General features: G+C 54.9%; 1 protein-coding gene across 9 annotated transcripts in view; it reads right to left on the minus strand.

The window, feature by feature from the left end:
* Positions 1-11,194, minus strand: part of TCOF1 (treacle ribosome biogenesis factor 1) — a 35,782-nt gene extending 24,588 nt beyond the window's left edge. For 8 of the 9 annotated variants that reach the window (XM_053665890.1, XM_053665895.1, XM_053665889.1 and 5 more), the window contains exons 1-7: positions 11,035-11,194; positions 8,666-8,721; positions 5,862-6,010; positions 5,234-5,283; positions 4,119-4,299; positions 3,520-3,593; positions 1,449-1,679 (exon numbers count right to left, since the gene is read on the minus strand). In XM_053665890.1, the coding sequence (XP_053521865.1) occupies positions 1,449-1,679; positions 3,520-3,593; positions 4,119-4,299; positions 5,234-5,283; positions 5,862-6,010; positions 8,666-8,721; positions 11,035-11,142 (849 nt within the window). In that variant the 5' untranslated portion in view covers positions 11,143-11,194. The remainder of the gene's footprint in view (positions 1-1,448; positions 1,680-3,519; positions 3,594-4,118; positions 4,300-5,233; positions 5,284-5,861; positions 6,011-8,665; positions 8,722-11,034) is intronic. The other variant, XM_053665891.1, reaches the window with a different exon arrangement.
* Positions 11,195-12,016: the final 822 nt, after the last annotated feature.

A 12,016-nucleotide genomic window follows, 5' to 3' on the forward strand; every position in this document is an offset into this window, starting at 1 on the left:
CCTGATGCTCTGCACCGCCCCACGGTTGCCCTGCACACCGGGCGGCCTGGTCAGTGGGGAGGCTGTGCGCACAGGAGCTGTGCCCGGCCGACCGAGCGGGGCCTGCCCCGAGCTTTCTGCACATGGACGGCAGGCGGACCCTGGGCCAGGCTGTCCTAGCCTCAGGGGGCAAGGCCCCCAGGGTCTAGGCCTCCTCCCCACGGACCCCCTGACCGACTCCTTGCTGGTCTGAGGCTCTGCTCATGGCATCAGGGTTTCGGCAGGATGGCTGCAAGCCCTGTCTGTCTTAACAAGGTCACAGCTGCTCAGCCCTGAGCCAATCACCCCAGAAAATCAGTGGCTCTGATCACCCCCTTCTAAAAACCTTCCTGAGCAGAGGGTGCAGGCTACTCCAGACAGGGTGTGTTCGGCTTGCACCTTGTCACGTATCTGAAGCAATACGGAGAAAGAGATTGTAGGTAAATGTTCACATTTGGGTTCCTTCTGAAAAACAGGTGCCAGGCAACATGGGGTGGCCGTGGGCACAGCAACACTGGCCCGGGCTGAGGAGCAGCAGCCCTGCAGACAGCATCAGTGCCTGTCGGTTCTCTCCTGCTCCCGCTTCGGGGCCTTGCACCTGCTCTGCTCCCACCGGGAATCAGCCCCCGCGCAGCACGTGGCCCCTCCCTTTCTTCCTCCAGGTTTTCAAGCCTTTACACAGGGCTCCCCTGGGCAGCGTCCCCCGAGTGTTCCAGTTTAAATGGCCACTCCGACGCCCCTCCCCGCCTCACTTTCCTCCCTAACATTCACGAAAGTCTAGCATGGGCAATCTTATTTATCACACTCTTCCACTCACCGCCCTGTGGGGGGGACCTCCGCCCCGGGCCCTCGGCTGGGGGTGCTCAGGGCTGCCGTCTGACCCTCCTCCTGCTCTCCTCTCAGATCCCAAAGCTCCCCAGCCCCTATGGGCTTTCCTTGGGATGCACCCAGAGCCTCAGGGGCTGTACCCTTTACCACCCACTAGGGAGAGGGGGTCCCAGCAGGTGGAAGAAAACCAAATTCCTCTTAGCTATCAAGCCATGATTTGGCCTAAGAAGCCAGAGGGCTGAGCAATGGAAACTCCCCAAGTCCCTTCACAGCAGACGAGCTGGGATAAGGACAGCAGTCCATCTACTAGGCAGGGAAACTGAGGTACAGCGGAGTTACTGATCGAGTGGGGTCCAGCACCCTCTGGGAAGCAGCCATTCTAGGCCGCCCAACAGGCGAAAAGGGCGATTTCCACAGGCAGCTGCGGCAAGCCCAGGTGCTGTTGCCCCAAGTTTCACACCTCCGCCTCCCCTCCCCCTCCCCCAACTCCAAGGGGCGTCTTCTCTGGCAGAGGAGGTGCTCACCACCTAGCTGGGGCCCTGGGAGAGCCCCAGGCTGCTGGGACCAGGGGACCCCAAGGGCAGCCCTCTCCCAGGCCTCACCTGGCTGGGTGTCCCCACGGGGGCCTCCTCCTCACTCTCAGATTCCTCCTCCCTGCTCTCCGAGTCCTTCTCGGCCTTTATGGCCCTGCTGGCTGGGGCCAGGGCACCTCTGCTGACTTGGGGTATCACATTCCCTGCCTTCCCAGGGGTGGTGGCTGCTTTTTTCCCCAGAGACGCCTTGGCAGGGGCTGGCGAGGCTTTGACCTGTGGTGGGTTTACTGACGGTTTTACCTGGAATGAGACGGCATCAGGTAAGGCATGACAGTCCCCACCCCAGGAGGACACACGAGGCTTCATGGCTCATAAAGCCTCCCGAACAACCCCCAAGATGGACACCGTCAGTATGCCCATTTTCTGGAAAAGGACGAGTGGCTCTGAGAGGTCAACTCACTCAAGACCAAGGTGAAGGGGCACAGCTATGATTGGAACCCACGTCTGTGCAGCTTTGGGGGCAGACCTTTTGAGCACTGAGCTGCTCTGCCACCTGGCGCACAGGCTCTCCAGCAGGAAAGCCCACCCTCACCTGACTCTTCAACTACAGTATCGAATCACAACGGCCATCACAAGAGCTGAGGGCCAGCATCTGAATACCAAGCTTGCCACAGGCTCGCTGAAGTATCCTGGGCACATTCCTTCCCTCTCTGGGCTTTTAGCCTTCCTAAAAGGCTGGCATTTGCAAGGCAGGCAGGGCCCTATCACCATCTCTGCCAGCAGCGAGCCCTCACCTGACCCTGGGTTTCGGGGCAGCCGTCTCCTCCGACCCGAACTCTTCCTTACTGCTGCCACGGCCCCGCACCGGTCTCTGGCCCACAGAGGCCATGTGGCTAACTGCTGGTTTCCCAGGGCATCCTAGGACTGGCTATAGCTAGGGCCCCGAGGGTGGGGATGGAAAGTGGGAGGCACCTGCAGCCAGGACTGCGGTAGATGGGGGTGAGGTCTCCAGCTTGACGTGTTACTGGGTGAGGCTGGAGGAGAGGTGGGAAGTACTCCGGGCAGCAGCCCCGTCCATCCCTGAACCCTGCTGGCCCACCCCCGATACCTGCACAGGGGGCCCCCAGCGCCCGCTGCCCACAGCCCTCCAACAGCCCCTCTATGGGCTCATTCCTTTCATTCTGCCCTCCAGTCCAGGCCACAGCCAGCAAACTCTTTGAAACACAAACCAGGTCACCTTACCTCTGAGCCTGAAACCCTGCAATGGCTTTCCGCAGCCTGAGCATAACCCGACTCCTCCTGGTGGTCCTCACGGTCAGGCGGTGACTAGCCCGACCCCCAAGCTGTCTCACATCACTTCCTCTCCCACCCACCACAGTGCACGTCAGCATTCTTGAAGAGCACCGAGCTCGCTGTCTTCGTCGCTGCCCATGCTGCCCTCTGTCCACATCACGTTCCTATCTCTGCCCGATGGCTCTCTACCTTTTCCCTTCACAGTTACCACCACCATTGCAATGAAATTTCTGAGGGACCCCCACCTCCCCAGGCAGCAGGAACCCTGCCCATCTTGCCCATGACAGCACCCTGGGCCTGGCATTTGGCAGGTGCACAGTGGGAAGTTGACATCCCGTCACAGTTCAGAGAAGAGACAAGGCCCAGACTAAGACCTGCCCACCTCTGGCCAGGTGCTTAGGCCTGGCATTTGCCAGCAGGCTCAGAACTCCCTTGGCAACCTCACCCCACTCACCCCAACTGCACCACAGGACAGTGCCCCGCAGCCGTCCCTGGGCCTTTGCTTGCACAGCACTTCCTGCTCCAACACCTCTTCCCCTACGTCGCCCTCCTGGATGCCCCTGTGCACCAAGGCCCTGATCCAGTGCCACCTCTCCCAGGAAGCCTTTCTTTGTCTCATGGGCAAGACAGTGTCTCTCTTCCACCACCCTAGACCCTCCTCAGGCCCCGGGAGCAATGGCCAGCACCTCTCCTACCCCCCGCGCCCCAGGCCTCAGCCTTTCCAGCTCCCGGTCACCCTGAAACGCTTGCTGAACTGATCTGGCCCCAGTGGTCTGTGAAGCCCGGCCCCAGGGAGGGAAGGTTGGGCGTCTATGCTGGGCAGCTCCCGAGGACAGGCTGCAATTACCTCCAAGTCCGTCTCATCGCTGGAGCTGGAGGTGTCCTCACTGGAGCTGGCTGCCTGGCCTGATGACGCCATTCCTGAGGGATGAACAGGAAGCGCACTGACGGCCACCCTCCCCAGACCCGCCAGCACTCTGCCACACCAGCTAATCAGAGCCAGGTAGCGGGTGAGCGAGCATTTGGGCTTTGCTTCAGCTCCATCATCTCTGGAAGCCCTGGAGCTTAGGAGCACTCTGCTTGTGTCCCTATGTTTCACGTACCTGAGGCCCTGTGCGCAGCGTAATGGGTTTTAATACATGCCCCAGCTTAGAAAACTTCCCCTACTAACACAATGAGGCGGGCAGGGCAAAGTCCTTTTACACAAGAAACAGAGGCAAACCCGGGCCCCTCTGAGTTTAGTCCCTAACCCCCTCCCAGGCTGCTCATCTCCCTCAGCAAATCCTGATGCCTCCCTGTGGCTGGCTCTCCCTCATCAAGGGAAAATGTCTGGTACTGGTGGGGGGTCCTTGTTGTCATGGAGAAAAGGCTCTGAATGTCCTGGAGCTTGACAAAGGAGTACCCAGGCCTGCCTGCCTCCTAGCCCACACTCTGGGTGCTTCTCACCAGGCTTGGCGGTGGTTCTGAGGGCTGAGACACTGCCCAGCGACTTGATTTCTGAGTCCAGGACGGTATTTGCTGAGGGCCCTGATGACATTTTGGGTGACTTCCCAGAGAGGAGGTGGGCCTGCCCAGGGGCAGGGTGTGGTGTGGAGTTCACTGTCCTGTTGGCTGTCTTGGTCGTTGCCTACAGAGAACAAGAGACAGACACACTTGGGGATGGCTTGGTGACCACATCTGAACCCAGTTCTGTCACTTCCTAGCTGTCTGAGTTTGGACAAGTCACTTCCCTAGGTCTCCATTTCTTCACCTTTAAAGTGGGGCTTTCAAAAAGCCCTGGTTGGTGTGGCTCAGTGAGTTGGGCACTGTCCCATAAACCAAAAAGTCGCTGGCTTGATTTCAGGTCAGGGCACAAACTTGGGTTACGGTCATGTTCCAGGTTGGGAGCGTGTGAGAAGCAACCCATGGATATTTTTCTCTCACACCGATGTTTCTCTCCCTCTCCTTCCCCACTCGAGAAATAAATAAAAGCTTTACTTAAAAAAAAATCCTCACCCAAGGACAATTTTGTTTTCATTGCTGTTAGAGAGGAAGGGGAGAGAGAAACATCGGTGTGAGAGAAGAACCGGCTGGTGGCTCCTGGGACACGCCTAGACCTCAGACTGCACACGTCTGTGCCTGGACTGGGAACCGAACCCGCAACCTTTCATTTACGGGACAACACTCCAACCCGCTGAGCCACACTGGTCAGGGCAATAAATAAAATCTCTAAAAATAAATAAATGAATGACTGGGGTTAAAAGTGGCGCCTCCCCTCACAGAGGTGCCGGGGGAACTAGGTGACCACTGGAGGAACACAGCCGTTAACCTGCAAAGTGGTAAGTTGCAGTTTGTTGTGGTTATGATCATTATTTCCTAATTATTTATATAGTTTTATAGAAAAGGAAACTGAAGCCCAGAGAGATAAAGGGACTCACCAAGGTCACAGAGCTGGCGCCTTAGGCTGAGATGAGAACCCAGGCCAGGCAATTACCCACAACCCTCCCGGACACAGGAGACTGTTGCTTACAGGGCATTTTAACTCTTAAACAGGTAACAACTGGGAACGTGGCCCCACTCACCTTGGCCTTTTCTTTCACGCGTGAGGGTAACACCGCTCCCACAACTGGGGCTGCAAGACACAAACACCTGCTAGATGAGCCAGGGGAGCTTTTTCTCACCTAAAAGCAGCGAACGGGTTTCAGCCCCCCTAGGAATTGCTGTGGCTGCCTGGTGCTGGGTACGGTTCTGAGGCTCAGCCCAGACTTGTGGGAAAGGGCTGTGCACACACCAGCCATATCCACCGAGGGCGAGAGAGAGAGAGAGAGAGAGAGAGAGAGAGAGAGAGGCAAAGTGAAAGCTACAAGTCTGCATCCTCGATGGAGTTCCAGTTCCCTGGTGGTGAGTCACTGGGGCCCTGGAGGAAAAGGACTGGCTCGTAGTCCTGCCAAGCAAGAAGGCGCCAGGGACACGGTGTTTGGCACAGAGGGAGGGTTCAAATCAATCCTGAAACAGACAGGGAGGCCCTTCTGATCTCCCCCCTAAGAGGTCCTGGTCCTCCCAGGGCTCACTGAAGGAGAAGCTGGAGGTGGGCCCCTACTGGAACAATCCAATATGCAACAGCCTGTTCCCAAAAGGCGCCGGGCCCTGGGCTAAGCCCCGACAAGCACCAGCGTTCGCCCTGATGCACCTGGTATGCAGGGCTCTTACCACCTTTGGCAGTTTCAGCTTCTGCCTCCACCTCCTCTTCCGAGCTCTCTGAGCTCTCGGAACTGCTAATGGGGTCTGACACACGGGCCTTCTTGGCCTGCAATGCTGCATCTTCCTCTGCCTTCCGCTTCCGGCCAACCTCCGAGGTTCTGTAGGACAAGGGTGACTGGCTATACCAATTGGTGACAAGGACAACTCCAGGAGATTTGAAAAGAGAAAGACCTTCCCACAGCCTTCCACCACTCCAAAGGAAACACACAGAGTTTAAACAGCAATGAAGACATAGTGTAGGGAAAATTCTGCATTTTCACTCATTTCAGAGTGTTTTTACAGTCGTCCAGTCTTCAAGATCATCAGGAATGGTCAGTACCAGCAGCTAAAAGGTGTCAAGTGACAGGCCCGGCACCTGCAGGCATTTCACAGAGCCATCTGGGCTCCTCCTCCCTCCAGAACTTCCAGCACCTGCCACGCCCTCTTCCTGGAAGACTCCGCCCAGGCCCTCCCTGGCCCAGCACAGTCTTCTCGGAGAGGGCCTCTCTAATCACCTCGAAGACATTCTCTGCCCTCACATCCTGTTTCGTTTTCTTCAGAGCACTTTTCTCCCTCTTGTCACTGCGCTTCCTTCCTGCCTGCTGCCCTCACCTGACAGTGAGGACCAGGGAAGAGGGAGGGGCCTGTCAGGAACTTTTCCAGCTCACTGAAGTATCCTTTGTGCCCAACACGTGTCTCAAAACAAACAAGTGCCCAGGGCATTGGCAGGATAAGCACTCAGATGGCTGAGTCCCTGGAACTTTCAAGCATCATCTCTTTGACTCCACGTTGCCACCCCGAGGAGTCACTGTCCGTGCCCATGTTCTCCAGCTACAATTGCTCTGCCACAGTTTGGGACGTGCTCTCCGGTCCCTGGTTCCCAGGAAGGTCACTTGCTGAGAATCTCCTGTTAAAAACAGGTTTCGTTTATGGCAAATATCACTGAAGAAGCTGCTCTCTGGTCTGTTCCCAGTTACATAAAGAACAGTCCTGCTCATAGGCAGGTGCTATATAAATTGGGGAGGGAGCGCCTCCAACAGCCAGGTTTAGCACTCTATTTACTATCTGTCACTTTACAGACAGAGACAGACTCGGGAAACCGTTTGCCTTGGTCCTACAGATCGTTGCTGGGTTCGAATCTGTCGCACTAGGCCAGGCTTCCTCTGGTGGGTAGGAGGTTCCTGCTTCACACAGTACCCCTTATCCACAGAGGCCAGAGGCAGGGAAGGGCTTGTGGTACAGCTTGCTGAAGTGGTTCTCTGGGGAAGGAAGTGCTGTGAATAACACCTGCAACACCTGGGCGAGACGGAGACAGCTAGTGAGAGGAAGTGGGGGGTGAGTCCTGGGCTGCTTTACCAGCAAAGAGCTAAGAACTGAGAGCCTAGCAGGCTTTTAAGGGCCTTAGCTCTCTACTGGAAGCTGGGATCCCTTCCATACCATTCCTGCCTTTGCTTACATCCCTCTGCTAACAGGGAGCTCACCAATCCCACTGTGGCCTCTCTCATTTGGGGGTGGCTCTGATGACCAAGCACTTGTGTTCAGAAACTGAGATCTCTCCCTAAAGCAGGCACATACAGATCCCATTTCAGCCTCCCAGGGCCCAGAGAACACGCCACTCCCTTTATCCTCAGGGATGTGCAGCGTGGTCCCTCACCTGCCCCTCTGCCATCTCTTCTCCACCCCGGACAATTTGATATTCTCTGTGGGACACGACTACAGGTCCTTTACTTGCCTGGTTGGCTGTGGCCAGGCCAGGGCACGGGGAGAGTACAACTATGCCTTCCTTCACTCCCAAACCATTCCTCTGTTGATATACCCTTGGCTTACTTCCCCATCCTTGAAAAGTACTTAAGTTTTACACATTTCACACTCAACACATCCTTGAAATTTCCCCTCCAAACCAGGTTTCCTTCCACCCCCATGCATGAGTTAGATACCTGGGATTCAACTAGACTGCCCCTCCAGCTCACCCGCAGGCCCCGGCTCCACCCCCGGATGTTCCCGGAATCCACTTCCTACCTCCCATCACACCAGCTCTTGCCTGGATGATGATGCCCCCCAGTCTTGCCAGGCTACAGAGCAACCTCACCATTCTGAGTCACCGTTCCACAGCTCCCCCTGCTCTCAGGGTAAAGACAACTCCTTAGCCCTGCCGACTGTCCAGCCTCATCTGCACTGGGCCCAAGGCCGCACGCCCCAGCACCAGCAGTTCCCTCTGCTAGGTATACTCCACCTGCTTCTCCATACTTACTGCCTAGTTCACTCCCCGATTTTGTCAGGGAAGTTCTCAAATCAAAGGTCCCCACAGGGAAGCTTCCCCTAGAAACCCAAATAAGGTTTATGCGGTTTTGGCATTAGTTACCTCTTTTTCGTAATCCTTACTGCCACTGTAACCTAACATTCATGTGTTTTGTTCTTTGATGCACACCTAACTCCCTGGCTCCAATGTCAACTCCAGGGAGGAAGGAGGCATGTCTGACACCTCACACTTAGAACAGGGCTTGGCATTCAGTAAGTGCTCAATAAATGTTTGTTTTGACTGAATGAATAACAAATAGCTGAGAAGCTTCTGTCTTTGCTGTTATTCAATACTGATCACAGCTCTCAATGTCCCCTCCCCCTACCTGACACCCACACCTGTGACCTGGCTTCCTGGGGGTGATAATGGTGTCTACAGTGGCAGACAGATCTGAGACCAGATTAGTAGCCTAGCTTATTCCGAGTTGACAACTTGGGGTATCCCTACTTCACACCTTCAGAACCATCATACTTACTGTTGCCAGTGCGTATAGATGTCCAGGAGGGTTACAGGCTGAGTCGGGAAACTTCTCTGCAGAGAAGGAGAGAGAGAGAGCAGCAATTAACACCCCAGCACAGTAAGGGTCCTCCTTGGGCCCAGCTCTCTACAGGCTCACAACTTGCACAGACAGGGGGTTGAGAAGGGTGCTCTTTTTGCTTTGGGAAGTATGTCTGCCAGGACCTGCCAATGCCATCCAAACCTTCCGGGTTAAAACCTTGTAAGTCAACATGTTGGCAAGAGGTGCCTTTGAGAGACTGGAGTTGAAATGTTCCAGGCTAGAGCATCTATCCAGCCCTCAGCCTCCTGGGCACTTTCTGTGCTTAGAGGCCCGGAGATAGGGCTTTTCCCACAAGTGACCTTTTAAAAGGCTCTTAAAGGTTAGGCTGATCAATCTCCCCATGGCAGGGTGAACCACAGCCTGGATACTGGAGGCAGCCAGGTGGCATAATCATAGTCACTTAACCACTGGGAAAGTAATGGAACCAAACAGTGCCAGTCCCTTGGTGGAAGCAGAGGGAACCAGGTGAAATCCAGGCCTTTGATGCCAAGGTGATAGGGCCCACTGCCTCTGCAAATACCAGGAACCTGGGCTGTCAAGTGCCCCAGGGAGGCTCAGTGAGCAACATGCGGTGAAGGCAGAGGGTGTCAGGAACCTGGGCAGAGGGACCAAGAGGGTGCACCTGGAGTCATTCAGAACTCCTCTGTCAGAACTCCTCTGTGAAGTAGCTGGGCTAATCTCTCCACCTCTTCCAACTTCAGGTCCCTTCTTTGTGACATGGGGAAAACAGCAGCACCCACCTAGCAGGTTGCTATCAGGCCTGATGAGATCATCTGGTCAGTACCCTGCACAGTGACCCAGGAACACTGAGACTTCGAGTGTCAGTTTCACTCTGCTCCACTGTCCCGCAAATGTGTTGGGCCACCCTGCCCCCATCAAGATTTGCTCTTCTTTTTGTCTGGAATGCTCTCCACTCCTAAGTTCACACTTCACCCTTCCCTTCCTTCTCTGCCCAAATGTTACTTTCTCAGGGGAGATTCCTGACCACCCTATTTATAATTGGAGATTCCTACTCTACTTGCTTGTCTAATTTTTATAGCCAGCACCAGCCATTTATATCACTAACTTTTAAAATATTTGTCACCTGTCTGCTCCTATTAGAGTGTATGCTCCACACACAGGGCACTTTTACTTAGGCAAATGCCCCAATGAAGACCGGTACTGTCTTTTGCTCTCTTTAGCTGTTAAGTGCTATAAGCAGGGTAAAAAGGGCAACTGAGATCTAGAGACAGTTGGAAAACATAGATGATGTCTTAGGGCCCATCACCCTTTTTAGTTTCTCCAGGAGGTCCTGACAGCAACAAGCATCAGGACCAGAGCTCCCACTGTAGCCAAAGGGATATCAACTAATCATTTTACCAGCTTAAATACCTCCAGGGGCTTAGCACTGCTCCTCAGAATAAGATGAAACTGCCTGCTATAGGGCTCCAACCAGCATCTTTCCCCCAAGGGACCTCTATTACCCTGAACTCCCCATTTCAGCCACAATGGACTTTCCCAAGGCCAACAGTCTGCAACAAGTTCCCTCCCACCGCAGGACCTTTGCATATCTGTCTGGAATATCCACTTCCCCTCTCTTAAATCTCATATCAACTTCCACTTTCTCCGGAAAACAGTCCTGGACACCCCTAACCGGGGCAACCCGCCAGCCCTGTCTCAGTACTCTAAGCCTCTCATTCTTGGCACTTAATGTAGTGCTCATGATTTTACCACCGGCACCCCAAGCGCCAGATTAACAGTTGTGAGAATGAATGAAGAAATGAATACACCTGAAGTTCGAATCCAAAAGCTGTTTGACTCCGTACAGAAGGGCTACTAAGGGCCTAGGGGCCTGAGCCCTAGCTCAGTTACGGGGGCCATAGGCTCCTTCTCTCCGCACCCTCCTTTACACGGTCCCTACCCTCGGGGCTGATGGCAATCTCCCCCTCAAACTTGCAGCTACTTTCTTGCCCTAGGGGGCGGCGCCAAACCACGTGGTCCGGCACCTAGGAAACTTTAAATCCACGCTACTAGGACGAGGGTGAAGGAACAGGACGCGGGACTTACACAGGGCCCTGCGCGTAGATCACACGTCCCGGCAAGCCCACTGCATGCGATAGAAAAACTGAGGCCCAGAGAGTCTAGGGGCCGCAGCAGAGGACAGAGGCTGCGGTTCCTGCTGCACGCCCGGTCGCGTGCCCGAGCACCACGGGACCCGGCTCTGGGCACCCACCAGAGGAATGGGCCGGGGGTGCCGCTCTCCAGATCTAGCACGCGGCCCTCACACATGGCCCGCGCACGCTTACCTGGCCGCTCTGCTCCTTCACTTCCCGCGCCGCGCGCACATAGCCGGCCTTCAACAGATGCTGGTAGATCAGGGGAAGCAACTCCCGCCGCTTCCTGGCCTCAGCCATGCCCGCGACCTGCGGCCAGCCGGTTCACTTGCACGCCCCCCGACAGTCACCGCCCGCCCACTTCCCTCAAACCCTTTGACCTCGCACATCCCACTTCCGGCTCCTCATTAGCCCGGTCCCCGAGGCATGTCGGGAAACGTAGTCTTTCCTCCTGGAGTGGCCGATTGGCCCCAGCGGGTGAAAGGGGCGAAGAAGGTTGAAGGGCAAAGAGACTTTCCGTTGGTGGGGTGGGGGCTTGGACCTGAACCCATACTCTGGGCAGGCCGCGATAAATATGACTCCCTCGTAAATCCTTCAACCATGCCCCTGAAGGAAGGAGTTTGCCTTCCACATTAGCTCCCCGCTGTCATCCGGTGTTACTCATCTCTGAACATCCTAATCTGCATCTCTTTCTAGACCCGAACTCCCAGTTATCAATTCTGTACATTTCACATTCTTTAGGACCCGTGAACTCGAAACTTGTTCATGAAAAAGGGGCCAATGTGAAACCTGACAAACTTACAGGGAGGTCTGCACAGTGGCTTTACCAACTCAGAGACCTAAAGTAACCACATAGGCTGGTCTGAAATGAAAATTTAACTAAAAGTGAGTCATGGAGGGGAGTCATGTCTTAGGCCGGTATCTTCTTTGACAAAGGTCAATTTTTACCCTCATGGAGCCTGTCTATTGTCTTTCTGTGTCTGAGATAACATACCCTTGGAATGTCAGGGTCAATTCCTTTTCTCCAGACCTGTCAGCACACAATCACTGCACCAGAGCAGGAGACCACAGAACCCCTCATTTTTATTATCATGTTAGTTGTTAACTATTAGCTAGCTTATACCCACCAATGGAAAGGAAGCATGTGTCTGTTAATCTTACTCTTTATCCAATT

The sequence above is a fragment of the Artibeus jamaicensis genome, unplaced genomic scaffold (assembly GCF_021234435.1).
Source record: "Artibeus jamaicensis isolate MK-2021 breed Jamaican fruit bat unplaced genomic scaffold, CSHL_Jam_final contig_432, whole genome shotgun sequence".
In the NCBI taxonomy this organism is placed as follows: Eukaryota; Metazoa; Chordata; class Mammalia; order Chiroptera; family Phyllostomidae; genus Artibeus; species Artibeus jamaicensis.